The sequence below is a fragment of the Dipodomys merriami genome, unplaced genomic scaffold (assembly GCF_024711535.1).
Source record: "Dipodomys merriami isolate MVZ:Mamm:240054 unplaced genomic scaffold, mDipMer1.0.p SCAF_1, whole genome shotgun sequence".
Classification (NCBI taxonomy): Eukaryota; Metazoa; Chordata; class Mammalia; order Rodentia; family Heteromyidae; genus Dipodomys; species Dipodomys merriami.
In genome coordinates, this window is record NW_027202270.1 from 129,076,930 (window position 1) to 129,090,466 (window position 13,537).

Sequence of the window (13,537 nt, forward strand, 5' to 3'; positions counted from 1 at the left end):
AGGGGAATGGAAGTTAAAAAACAAAAAATAAAAACCCGGTGATATGCAAAGTCTAAAGCTAATCAACAGAGTTCAATGATTCGTGGGCATTATGTTAATATTTCTATCCAAGAGCGCAAACACTCCAGTTATTTTAAAAAGTAGGGACTCAAACCAAGCTAGAGTACTCTCCCGTGGGTCTTCACTGGTCCCAATCGGAGAATCAACTGCTAGCGAGGCACTGCCCCTTTAAGACCTGCTCGCTCACGGCCTCTACAAAAGGGAGTGACCTCTGGGCTTTGACAGCTCCCCTAATAACTACCACCGCGCAGGCCCCGCCCACCTGGCGACCAGCCGCGCCGATTGGTCGGCGGGCCGGTATCCCGTGCTTTGATTGGTTCGCCGCTTCCCCTGAGCGAACCTTTAGAACTCTGAGACAGACAATATTCTGTTACATTGTAGCAAAATGGCGACTGTCATTCACAACCCCCTGAAAGCGTAAGTAAGACTAAAAAATGTACATATTCCGCGTGGTTTCAATATGAAAAAAAAGGCGCCTTCTGCGTGCGGAGCGCCGCCGGTGCTCGGCGCTGGCCGGCGCCCGCAGCTGCGGCGGGGCTCCTCTCTTTTCTTTCTGCTCTTACTTCTTCATCTGCTTTATTTTCCTCCCAGCGCGCAGAAATGTCAGGAGATGCAATTAACAAAAAGAAGATTGTTACATTTGTGTAGGGTTTCATAGGAGGACCGCGCAGGGGTGTGTGTGTGTGTGTGTGTGTGTGTGTGTGTGGAGGGGGCACCGGTGGGTGGTGAGCCGGGCGCTCCTGCGCTCCCGGGCTCGCAGGGTCTGTGGGTAGCTCGGGGACGGCACGGTCCCCCGAGTCCCCTGCCTGCCCGGGAGACGAGTGCCGCGCCGGGGACCGGGATGGGGACGGGGGTGGGGGTGTGTGGGGGGCGGCCGAGCCGGGACGGAGCGCGGGGCAGGGGCCGCTCGGGTGCGCTTGGCGGTGAGCCTGCCCCCGCCTTCCCCCCATCCAGCCCCGGGAGCCCCAGCCCCCCCCCCCCCGCCCGCCCGCCCGCCCGCCCGGCTCCACGTCCGCCGGGGGCGAGCGGAGAGCGCACAGCCCGCTGCAGCTCCGGAGTTTGCGGGGCGCTCTCTCCGCTTTCCGATCTCTCTCCGGGAGTTTGTGCCAAACCTTCCGGAGTTGGGAGGACGACAGGGGGGTGTGGGGAGGTGGGGGTGCAGCGGGTCCCCGGAGCCCTGGGGCCCAGGTGGTTGCCCCGGGCTTTTCTGCTCCGGCGGCTCGGATGGTGAAAGCGCTCCGGGCGGTCGCCGGTGTGTCGGCGTTGTTCTTTCTTTTCTTTCTTTTTCTTCTTCTTCTTCTTCTTCTTTTTTTTTTTTTTTTGTGGGCAAACTGGCTGTAGTAAATGAACGACTCGGGTTAACTTGAGGTAGATTTGAAGGCAGGCAGGTCTTAGGAATTGGTGCTCTCGCAGCCTCTAGGTGCAAAGCCGAGGCGGGCGCAGAGGCGATTTGGGGGCTCCCAGTGGGGCGGGCAGCGTCTGCTCCCGGCTTCAGCCAGAGAGGCAGGTGCCAGTGGCCGCCTCGGGGAGGCTTGGAGCGGACGCCCGGATCCCCGGTCGGAGGCGGGGAGGGGGGCGGGCTAGGGGAGGACTCGCGGGGGCCAGACCCTGGGTCGCACAGCCAATTTCTGCTGCCTGCCTGCCTGCCTGCCTGCCTGCCTCCTTCCTTCCTTCCTTCCTTCCTTCCTTCCTTCCTTCCTTCCTTCCTTCCTTCCTTCCTTCGGTGGAACTGTTAAGCAGCCAAGTCCGCTTGTGATCGTGGGGGTGGGGGGTGGTGGTGGGGTTGGCCTTGGAAAACTAGTGTTGCTGTTTTAAAAAAGAAGAAAAAGAAGAGGGGTGCTGCTGGCAGGGACGAGGGTGGCTCCCTGCGGACCGCGGGGCAGCATGGTGTCGTGGGTCGGGGTCAGCGCCCCTTGGACCCAGGACTCCCACGGCCGGGAGGGGGGAGGTGCGGACCGAGGGCTTCCTCCCGAATTCCTCGCCGGCCGCTGGGTGGGCAGCTGTGCACCCAGGATCCGGGGTCCCAGTGGGGAGCGGCGGGGGTGGGGTGGGTGACGCGGGGATCCCCCAGGCAGAGAGGATCGCGCGCGCTCGGGGGAGAGAGAACCCGGCGGCGAGTTCGCACCGGCGCCTCTGCCAGCAGCCAGACACCGGGGAGCCATGTCCCAGGTCGCGGAGTTCATGACGGACGTCGCCATCCAGAGGACGCTGGAAGCCATGGATGGATGGATGGATGGATGGATGGATGGTGGGTGGGTGGGTGGATGGATGGATGGATGGTGGGTGGGTGGGTGGGTGGGTGGTCGGAGAGGAGTCCTGGGGCTTCCGTGCTCGCTCGGAAGCTCAGATACTCCTGCATTTCAAACCCGAGGAAGCTAATGTTTTCTGGCAGAAATAAATGGGCGTAACTTCGCCTTGCTCTTCGCTCCGGGGTCGCTCGCGCCGCGCCCGCCACACCGCCCAGGCGGCGAGTTTTTCTACCCAACCCATCGCTGAGGTGCGATGTTCCCTCTCCGCTTCCTCCCCCCATCCCCTGCCACTCTCCCTTCCTCCCCTCCCCATTTCCCAGCCGGAATCACCCCGCCGAGCTCTACGTGTGCGGAGGCCACCCTGGCAAACGGAAAGTTCCGGGGATCTAGTTCACGTGTGTGCGGGGCTGCCACGCGCGGGCTGCCGCCTCCCTCCCCGCCGCCACCGGCCTTCCCCCCCCCCCCACTATCCACAACCGGCTTACGCAGCATCTGGCGCTCCGGGGTTCCCCCGGCTCGCTCCACCCCCATCCCACACCCCCACGCACACACACCGTGGGTGCGTGTGTGGGCGGGGGGCGGGGAGCGAGAGGTGGGAAGAAGGTGACCAAATCCAGCCTGGTTACTGGAATTAGTTGTGAATTACATTCGCACTGGGTGTCATTAGAAACATTTGTAACGGGGATGCGTGCGTAATTCTCTCGTGGCGCACGCACCCCGCACACTCCCTCCTCCTCCAGCCGAGCGCGCGCGCTTCCCTGGGGGGGCGGGGAGTTGGGTGGTCATTTATAATTAGCCATCCTGTTTGCCACCGCAGCCTCTTTCCCTAGGGGCCGGGGGGTTGTAAACAATACCCCCTTCCGCCAGGCTTTTTTTTTTTCATGAGGAATTTCTTTTAATTTATTATATTATTATTATTATTACTATTAAACTCTGTAGGAAGGAGCACACACGTTGCGATTGGTGGACGCCTCTGCCTTATTTATTTATTTAAAGAAAACGTGTTTAGTAAAACACCTTTTCTATTTCATTTGTGTTTAGAAGTTGCTGATCAGGAAACAAAACACACGTGAATAAATTATGCATGGGATAAATTAGAACAAAGCGGCAGTGGCGCGGGCGAGCGGCCGGGCTGGGCTGGCTAGCGGGGAGGGGAGGAGGGGGAGCGAGAGGGGGTTTGGAGACTATGTTTTTATGCTTATGAGCGCTGCGACATTAGCATTTTCTCTGTGTGCTTTCTGAGCCTCTCCACCCCCCCTTCCTAAAAAAAAAAAAAAAAAAAGCCAACATCAAGAACGCCCCCTACAGAAACTGGTCACACAAAGATTTCCACTGGGTTTGGGGATGAAGTAGAGGTTGTATAAAACCAGATCAGGTTTCCTACAACACCCAAGTAGATGGACTATTTTTCATGATGCTAGTTTATTCCATCTGGGACATCCCATAATTCATTTAGCCCAGTGGGGGGAAACTGGATGGTACAATTGGAATCTCTTTGCTTTGGGGTGGGGGGGAGGATCTTTTTTAAAGGCTCTGAGCTCCTGAAGCCACATTACTCTTTCTTAGCAGTTTGGCTTTCTTCTTGGCTGTCTTTGATCTCTCCACAACTCCCTGTCTTTTTCTTCCTTGTTGTACCCTTCACCCCCTTCCTCTCTGAAGCTGGCAGCCTGGCTTGGCTCTCTGTTGTCGCCTTTAACATCTTATTACTGCCCAACAGGGTGTTAGAGGCAGAAACTGGAGCTGCCCCGACTGATCAGATCACAAAGGGGACACAGCAGGTGGCCCCACAAACCAGGCAGTCACATCTGGACAAATAGAATTTAAAAGCACCAAGGGACATGTCTGATGTGTAAATGTGCATGACCCATCATTTAATTTAGCAACTATATTGTCTCAGCAGAGATGTGTGAGTCATCTCCATTTTTTTTTAAACACAAGCAAATGAGAGCCATATAGCAAAATGAACACACGTAGGTAACTTGAAGTATGGATTTGGTAAAGGTCTGTGTGTAAGTCACCTGACATTTTGTATTCTGGTTCATTTCTGTATACCCAGGAAGCAATGCTTTTAATATAAATTCTAATCTTGATCTACTTTAGTAAATCACCTAAACCACCTTCCTCCAAGTCTACTAACATCACTTTCAACAACTTACTCTTTCTGCAAATTATCTAAACTCTGGCTTGTATGTACTTAACAGGGAATGTCTGCCACCTTCTGCCAGACTTGATTATGCACATATGTATCTAGTATTATAACAGTCTGTGTATTAAAAATGTAACTTACTATTTTTGACTAATTCCATGTAAACCTAGAGAGCTTTACCTCAAGTTAATTATTTATAAAAAAATGAAATGAAGCCAACTATTGGGTGATGCTCATAATGATGAACACACATATGCATAATTGTGTCACTTTTGAGCACTGAATGTGTGGCTCAAGTAATAGTTCACCTGCCTAGTCTAGGCCTAGGCTGGAGTTCAAACTCCTCTATTACCAAACAACAACAACAAACAACAATAACAAACCCTCAACAACAACAAAAGAACCCTCCCCCCATATAAACACAAACCAACCAAACAAAAAACAGAAACAACCTTTTCTCTTGCTTGGATGTGTGTGTTGGCATCCCTGCTTTGTTATGAAGGACACAATGTGGATTGAAGTACACCTTGGTTTACTTAGCCAAGGTCAAACAGGGGTCATTGTATAGCTGGGCTGAAACCCTTTCTGTCTCCCTTCTCTGCCCTGCACACCCTGGCGTTCTAATCTCAAGTGGTTTGGAGACATGTGAAAGGGAGAAGCCAGACCTCACGCTTGCTGTGAGCCCTCAGCTTAGCTCTGTTGACAGGAGAGAAAAGGCTGGGGCCACATTCTCAGGTTTAATCTTTTCTGGGCTGTCTCAATTTAGGTGTGTGTGTGGAGGGAGGGGGTGGTAGGTACTAAGCGAAGAGCAGTGGGACTTGCAGCCTTTTATGGACATTATTTTGGCTCTTGATGAAGAAGAATCCTCACACATTTGAAGCCAAAAGATGCCTAAGAACCACCTTTTCTATCAGCTTTTGGGTTGCCACTGGCTACAAGTCCTACCAAACTTCATCCACTTATTTTTCCACGAGTGTCTTGGGTTTCATGACATACCCATAGTAAAAGAGATTAATTTGTGCTGGGAAGGTGGCTCAGTGGTAGAGTGCTTGCCTTGCATGCATGAGGCCCTGGGTTCAATTCCTCAGCACCACATAAGCAAAAAGAAAAAAGCCGGAAGTGGCACTGTGGCTCAAGTGGTAGAGTGCTAGCTTTGAGCTGGAAAGCTGAGGGACAGCACCCAGGCCCAGAGTTCAGGCCCCACAACTGGACCCCCCCTCCAAAAAAAAAAAAGAGAGATTAATTTCTGGCAGAACCCAGTTTGAGATGTTGTCACAGAGTAAACCTCAGAGAAGAGCAGACCAGCTGGGGCCATCTGAGACTGGCTGTGGGTGGGAGCTGCGTAGACCTACCACATGGGCTAAACTTCAGCAGTCACCTGCTGGGAGATTTCTCATTCTCTGACTGGTTTAGAGTCCTGCACGTAGCTGGAATTTGGATGCATCTGGAAAAAAAAAAAACCAACAATCTCAGCTCAAACTATTTGAAATGCCTTTTCAGATCAAAGCAAAATCTAAAATGCTATGGTGGTTCATGGCTGTAATCCTAGCTACTCATGAGGCTGAGATCTGAGGATCACGGTTCTAAGCCAGCCCAGGCAGAAAAGTCCATGAGACTTTTGTCTCCAGTTTACCACCAAAAAAAGCTAGAAGCAGAACTTTGGGCTCAAGTGGTAGAGCTTTAGCCTTGAGCTCAGGGATTGTTTCCACTCCCTGAGTTCAAGCCCTGTGGTGCGTGCATGTGTGCGCATGTGCACACACACACACACACACACACACACACACACACACACACACACACACACCCATGGCCAGCATGACACACACACACACACACACACACACACACACACACACACACACACACACACCCATGGCCAGCATGTTTTGGTAGTGTACCAGAAAAGGAAAAAAATAAAAGGAAACTGAGGCCAATATTTCAATTTTCAAAGTGTAGCTATGCTGATTGTCATGGTGGTTGGAGGCTAGGTTATAAAAGGTACCAGAATCCAGGTCTGTTTATTATTTCAATCTCTGTAAAGTAACTTCTGTGGTTTTTGAGTGTTTTGAAAGTCACTTGGAGATGGAAATGTAGCCAAATGTGGCAAACCTCTGGCCAAAAAAATTCCCACAATCATTGAAATATTTTTTTACCCAGCCACCATTTTCCATCAGGAGTCTTATGTAAGCATGACCCTAGTTTAAAATAGTCTTTAAATATGAAGGTATTTAACTAGGAAAGATAAAGAAGTTGGCCTCGGGGGTCAGAAAAGATGATTGTGGAACTACAAAAGAGATTCATACTGTGACCCATTACAAGCTCCCAAGTTTTCTAGTTGTGTGAGTGACTGGTGGTTTTTGCGATTTGTTTATCTTATTGGTCCAGTTACTGGAGTTTCACAGTCTGTCAAACCATATGGATGAATGGAGCTAGTGTCATAAAACTGTCACCAGGGAAGGTTTTGGAAGCCTGTGATTTGCATTAGAGTTTTAAAAGCAGTGGTTAGGAGGTGTTAGTCGGGGAGAAAGACCCTGAGTATGGAGAATGTCTAGGTTGTGTGTTTGTAAATGGCAGTCATGTGTGTTGGAGGGTATTGGCAGGGTAAGAGAGGGAAGCTGGGATTCAGGGGCACCGTGTGGGAGCAGGGAGGGGCAGGGGGATTAGGCTTCGAGCACCTAATAGTGGGGTTCAAATAGCCCACAGGGGGGCCTGTACCTTCCAGGCCTGGCGAACAATAATGACACATGTCTAATCCTCCTTTCGCCCCCTCCCCTCCCTCTCTGAAGTCAGGATGGTAGTCATCTCAGGTTGCTGTGAAAGGAGAGGTGTTTAAATTGTTGTTATTCATCTCGAAAATCTGCTGTTTATGTTGTCTGCGATGGAAATCTCTATGAGCAGTCTCCCCCAACTTTTACCTGCCATTCGCTGTGGCCCTGTCCCAAGCTCTTTCTTCCGTGTACATTTCTTACCAGCGGAAGTCTTCAGAAGCCTTGGTGAAAGCTTCAGAGTGATGCCAGAGAAAAGGTTTCAGGAGTGGCATCCAGAGCTCCATCTCAGCTCTGAACCTGCCAACTTGCTCCATGATCTTGGAGGTGTAACCTCACTGAGCTTCCCGCTCCTTTCAGATGAGGATGAACCTTAAAATTCCCTTCAAGTCAAAAATGTCCTGGTTCATTTTGTGGTCAATTAGGACAAAGAAGACAATCAGTGATCAGCGTTCAAATTTACTCTCTTTCCTTCTGTTCTTTCTTTCTTTCTTTCTTTCTTTCTTTCTTTCTTTCTTTCTTTCTTTCTTTCTTCCTTCCTTCCTTCCTTCCTTCCTTCTTAATTTCTTTCTTTCCTTTTTAATTTCTTTCATTTTGGCACTGAGGCTTGAACTCAGGACCTTGTACTCTTGCTTAGTGTTTTTGCTCAAGGTATTCTCTACTATTTGAGCCATACCTCCACTTTTGGCTTTTTGCTGATTAATTGGAGATAAGAGTCTCTTGGATTTATCTGCCCCAGATGGCTTTGAACCATGATCCTCAGATTTCAGTCTCCAGAGTAGCTAGGCTTACAGGCATCAGCCACTGACACCAGCTTATTCTTGTGTGTGTTTTTAAAAATATATATATATTATTATTATTATAAAGATACTATACAGAGGGGTTACAATTACATGAACAGGTAATGAGTCCATTTCCTATGGAGCATTGTTACACCCTCCTTTATTTTTCCCCTACCATCCCTTTCCTCCCCACCTCTCCAACTCCTCCCTCTCTCCTCCCACCTCCCTCCCCCCAAAGTTGTAAAGTTCGTTTTCAACATACTGTCTTGTACATCTCATTGTTACAGTGGATCATCCTGTATCCTTATTTAGCATTTTGTTATTTCCCTTCCCCTCCCCAAATTAGAAAAATGTATATATAAGATGCAGGACACCGGAATCAAATACAGTGACAACAGGGGTTGGATCATGGGGAAGAACATACAAAGAAACAAAAACAGGGGCTGGGAAGGTGGCTTAGTGGTAGAGTGCTTGCCTCGCATGCATGAGGCCCTGGATTCAATTCCTCAGCACCACATAAGCAGAAAAAGCTGGATGTGGTGCTGTGGCTCAAATGGTAGAGCACTAGCCTTGAGCTGAAGAGCTGAGGGACAGTGCCCAGGCCCAGAGTTCAAGCACTATGACTGACAAAAAAAAAAAAAAAAAAAGAAACAAAAACATTATAAGGGAATACTTCTTAAACCTTTATGCTAATAGCTAAGATATGGAACCCAGATGCCCCTCAGTAGATGAATGGATTCTTGGTTTTAAAGTGTGGCCCTCAATGGGGAATCATAACACTGGGAATCCTTTCTGCAGTTCCATCTTTTTTTTCCGTCTTTTCCTAAGTAGAAGCCACAGGGGGGTTTAAACCTGGATGGAACTTTCTATCCCTTCTCAAGGCCTAAGGCTGAGGACCAGGTAATAGGCTGTTTAGGATGTGGGTTTTTTTCTGATTCTTCTTGTTGAATGTTTTCCTTCTCATTAGCACTGCAACCTTGGACTGGGAAGAGATGGGAGAGGGACTGGGAGACCAATTGGATTATTTTGATGTTTAAAAGCATCCAAGTAATATTTTTGGTTGTAAAAAACACTAGTATTTCTGATAAAAAATTCTTTTAGTTTTTTGTTTTTTGTTTTGGGTCCGGTCGTGGGCCTGAACTCGGCCTGGGCGCTGTCCCTCAGCTCTTCAGCTCAAGGCTAGTGCTCTACCACTTGAGCCACAGTGCCACTTCCGGCTTTTTTTCTTTTTGCTTATGTGGTGCTGAGGAATCGAACCCAGGGCCTTATGCATGCAAGGCAAGCACTCTACCACTGAGCCCTCTTTTAGTTTTTTTAATAGGGCTTGTGCAGTAACAGCTTAATGGCACACTGCTTGCCTAGCATGAACAAAGCCCTGGGCTTGATCCCCAGCACAGTAAATGAGAGAGAGAAAGAAAGAGAGAGAGAGAGAGAAAGAAAGAATATCAAGTCTTTTTGGTTTCCTCCGCTGCCATGGTACCCATATCCTGATTAACTGGAAACAAAGTGCTTATATTCCTTCCATTTGTGCATCAGTAGGAATATTGCTTAGGGAGCTGCCTGACCTGTACTGATGTCTCATTGAGTGTCCTCTAGTGTAGTCTGTGTTACTGCTCAGGGAATACTCAGTGAAGACCAAGAATTGGCCTGTACCTGTGTGGGCATCAGCAGTGTCTAGACTGAACCGCACAGCCTTGCCACTTCATTGACATACCTTAAAAAAGAATCCCAGATTCCACAGGACACCGGTGGCTCATACCTGTAATCCTAGCTACTCAGAAGGCTGAGATCTAAGGATCTAAGTTTGAAGCCAGCCCAGGCAGAAAAGTCCATGAGACTCTTATCTCCAATTAAGTCAGCAAATAAGTAGAAGAGGAAATGTAGCTCAAGTGGTAGAGCACTCACTTTGAGCGAAAAAAGTCAAGGGGGAATGTGAGGCCTGAGTGAAGCCTGAGTTCAAGCCCCGATACTGACATAAAAACAAACAAAAATTCCTGACTTTACAGAGGGATTATTATCAGGTTTTGCTTTGATTAAAAGTTCTCTTGGCAATTTTTGGCACACTTACAACAGGAAGATGGGGTTGCAAAAGCCACCAGTGAATGCACAGAAGCCAGTGTGTAAGAAAGAGACTGAAACCAAAAGAAAAATCAAATAGTCACCTTGATCTCTAGCACAGACAGACATACTTTTCTTATCTTTTTTTTTTTTAAATTGTGGTAAAAATTTAAAAATTGTGCATAGCTTAAAATGTGCTGCTTGAAAGTGGGCAATTCAGTGGCATTAAATACACTTGTACAACTATCACCACTATCCACTTCTAGAACCTTTTCATCACTCCAAATTAGAAACTTTGGCTGTACTCATTAAACAATAAATTTCTGGCCTAAAGTGTATAGCTGAGTGGTTGAGGTAGCATTTAGCATAGGCAAAGGCTTGGTCTCAACCTCTAGTACCCAAATGAAACAAACACTTCCCCATTCCCTTACTTTCTGCAGCTTCTAGGAGGCACTATCTTGCTTTAGGCCTCTTCAAATTTGCCTGTTCCAAGTACTTCCTATAAGTGGAATCTTACAGTATTTGTCCCTTTGTGTCTGGCTTATTTCATTTAGCATAATGTCTTCAGAGGTCATCTATGTGGTAGCACGTATCAGAACTTCATTCCTTTTTATGGTCATGGTTTGTATATACCACATTTTTGTTTAGCCATTTATCTGGTAATGGACACTTGGGCCATTTCCACCTTTTGGCTAATGCAAATAAAGCTGCTATGAACATTTGTCCAAGTAGTTGCTTGAGTTCCTGTTTTTAATTCTTTGGGCAGATGCCTAGGTTCCTTTTATTTTTGGACTCCTTAAAATGTAGGTGCTATATTTCTAGATAGTGCAGGTGGCCCTTACTACCTTATAAAACTTAAAATAAGCCAAACACTGGTGGTTTATGGTTGTAATCCTAGCTGCTCCCGTGGCTGCTATTGGAGGATCTTGGTTTAGAGCCAGCCTGGGCAGAAAAGGACTTGAGATGCCATTTCCAGTTAACCAGCAAAAAGCCAGGCTGGAGGTGTGGTTCAAATGGTAGACTACCAACCAAACAAGTTCAAATTCTGGTCAGACAATATAGAAGAAAACAACATACAGTGATGATAGTCGTGGTGTAAGCTATTTCCCCAGACCTCCTGGAGGCATGCCATTGGGGGGGGGGCGGGGGAGGGGGAACTAGAGGCTCACCTCTCTCATCTTCAGGTACAAAGGTCACTTTTCTTAGACCTTGCCATGAGCCCAAAGACTTCTTGAAGGGTTCAGGAGATTCCAGGGGCCGAGTGGTAGCAGCTGCAAGGTGAGGCTTGGAATGAAGATTCTGAACCTATGCAGATCAAGGGCTACTGCCTGGCAATAGACAGGGCCGGAGCACCTGGGACGACCTGACAGACAGTCTCGGAGTCCAGAATGAGTGAGGCAGGCCTTTCTTTCATTTTAAACAATGAGGGGGCCAGAAACTCCTTTCTTCTCCCCTGCCCCTTTGCTCTGCTTACCCCACCTCCTCTCAAAGACCCAAATGAAGTAACAAACATGTAAACATTCTAGAAGGCAGAATCTACACACGTGAGGCGTTCCTCAGAGAATTGAAAAGTTTCCTCGAGCTGATTGTGGCCTTCTCAGAGGGATCAGTGCTAAATAATCTATTAAGCATTATTTTCAAGATGAAAGGAAAAACAAATGCGGTGTGTCTGGCATTCTGTCTCATCTTCGTTTCTTAGCAAATGCAAATCTTCCTCATCCTGCCCCAGCATCTCCGTGGGATCTCCCCACTGTCTGAGCTTCAAATAGGCGAGAGGATGAGCTCAAGAGAGGCCTCATTTCCTTTCTCCTGGCCAGCCCTGAGCTGGGTGTGTGCACATGTAGAAGCTCAGCTGAGGCTCAGGTTTGAGGCTCACCCAGGCCCTGGCTCCTCCTCCTACCAGGATGACAGTAGGGCTGGGCGTTGGTGGCTCACACCTGTAATCCTAGCTACTCAGGAGGCTGAGATCTGAAGGTGGAGGTTTGAAGCCAGCTCAGGCAGAAAAGTCTATGAGACTCTTATCTCCAATTAACCAGCAAAAAGACAGAAGTGGAGGTGTGGCTCAAGAGGTAGAGCACTAGCCCTGAGTGAAATAAGCCAAGGGAGAGCTCAAGGCCCTGAGTGAGTTCAAGCCCCAGTATTCACACACAGACACAATCATAGACACAGACCCACACACACACAGTCATAGAAACAGACCCACAGACCCACAGACCCACAGACCCCCCCCCCCCCACGTGACAGCAGAGAGAAAAGAGGTGAAAGGGAGCTAAAATGTGGATCTGCTCATAAACACAGAGGCCAGTAGGGAAAATGCTATCTATTCAGAGCAGTAGACTATGAGGAATACCATGGTGCAGTTTAGACCTGAGAAGTCAATTATCAAGTTTGATGCTAGCTCCCAGCCTTGGAAATGCTTCAGACTCAAATCTGGCTGGCGAAGCCACCATGATCCTTTTACTTTCCCAAAGCAAGGCAAGTTCAAAGTCATCTTGGACTCCTCCCATGGGTCCTCAACCAAGGTCTCTCCACACATCTTAGAATGGAACTCTGTTAGACCAGTCCCAACCCACTTTGGCGTTCAAGACTCCTTGATTCTGCCCTGGCCAATCTTGCTGGCCATCCAATCACTCTGAACCAAGCATCAGAATGGCCACTAAGATTTCTGTTTCCAGCAAGGTCTCTGCTCTGTCTCTTCCTCCTTCTAGTGGAGACCCTTGCTCTGTGGCAGGGCCGAATAAGTGTTTGTGACCCAGAAGGCTGACTGCTCCCCTAGGCCTCTCTCAGGAAGCCACTGTCAGTGGGGAGGGAGAGGGGAGGGGGTGGGGAGGCAATGAGCCGCTGGAGCTGGGGGAGGGCAGGGTGGATGGGGCAGTGGGAGTGGAGAGAATATATTCTCTCCTGCTAATTATTTTCCCCGAGGACTTAGCGAATGCAGAACTATCTATTATCATGGGAGCGCTCTATGGTGGAGCGCCTGTGATGAATGCTAAGTGGAAACAAGCAAGAAAAATTAACAGGCGGCTGCTCTGTCCACCTAATTACAATGCATATCCAAATGCATAATTCCTTATGTTCCCCCAATGCACCACTCCCCTTCCAATCCTGACGCCATGGAGGAGAAAAACCACTTTCCCCCAATCATTTCTCTTGATTGTGTTTTCATCAAGGAAGAACTCAGGCTTTCCTGAAGAACAGAGGGAGGTCTGTCCTTCTAACACATCTAAAATTGCTGTCTTTTTGGATTTCCAACTGGGCTCCTAAATTCTGGTGGTTTTTTTTTTTTTCTTAAAAAAAACAACAACTTTATTTGACTTCAGAGAGGAGGAAGCAAGAGAAGAAAAAAAAGGAAGAGAGAATGGAAGGATGGAAAGAAAGAAGGAAAAAAGAAAGCAAGAAGGAAAAGAAAAAGAAAGAAGAGTTTTTACCATTTTTGCTGACCTTTCAATTTTGGACTAAAGGTCTCGCCTGAATGAG

General features: G+C 48.4%; 1 protein-coding gene across 4 annotated transcripts in view; it reads left to right on the top strand.

The window, feature by feature from the left end:
• Nucleotides 1-417: 417 nt before the first annotated feature.
• The window catches only part of Dpf3 (double PHD fingers 3), a 245,605-nt gene continuing 232,485 nt past the window's right edge, over nucleotides 418-13,537 (top strand). For 3 of the 4 annotated variants that reach the window (XR_011373614.1, XM_070030916.1, XM_070030917.1), the window contains exon 1: nucleotides 424-477. Coding sequence is in view for 2 of the 4 variants with exons in the window: in XM_070030916.1 (XP_069887017.1) it covers nucleotides 446-477 (32 nt within the window). In the remaining 2 variants the exon portion in view is untranslated. Of the gene's footprint in view, nucleotides 478-13,537 lie in introns of all 4 variants that reach the window. The other variant, XR_011373628.1, reaches the window with a different exon arrangement.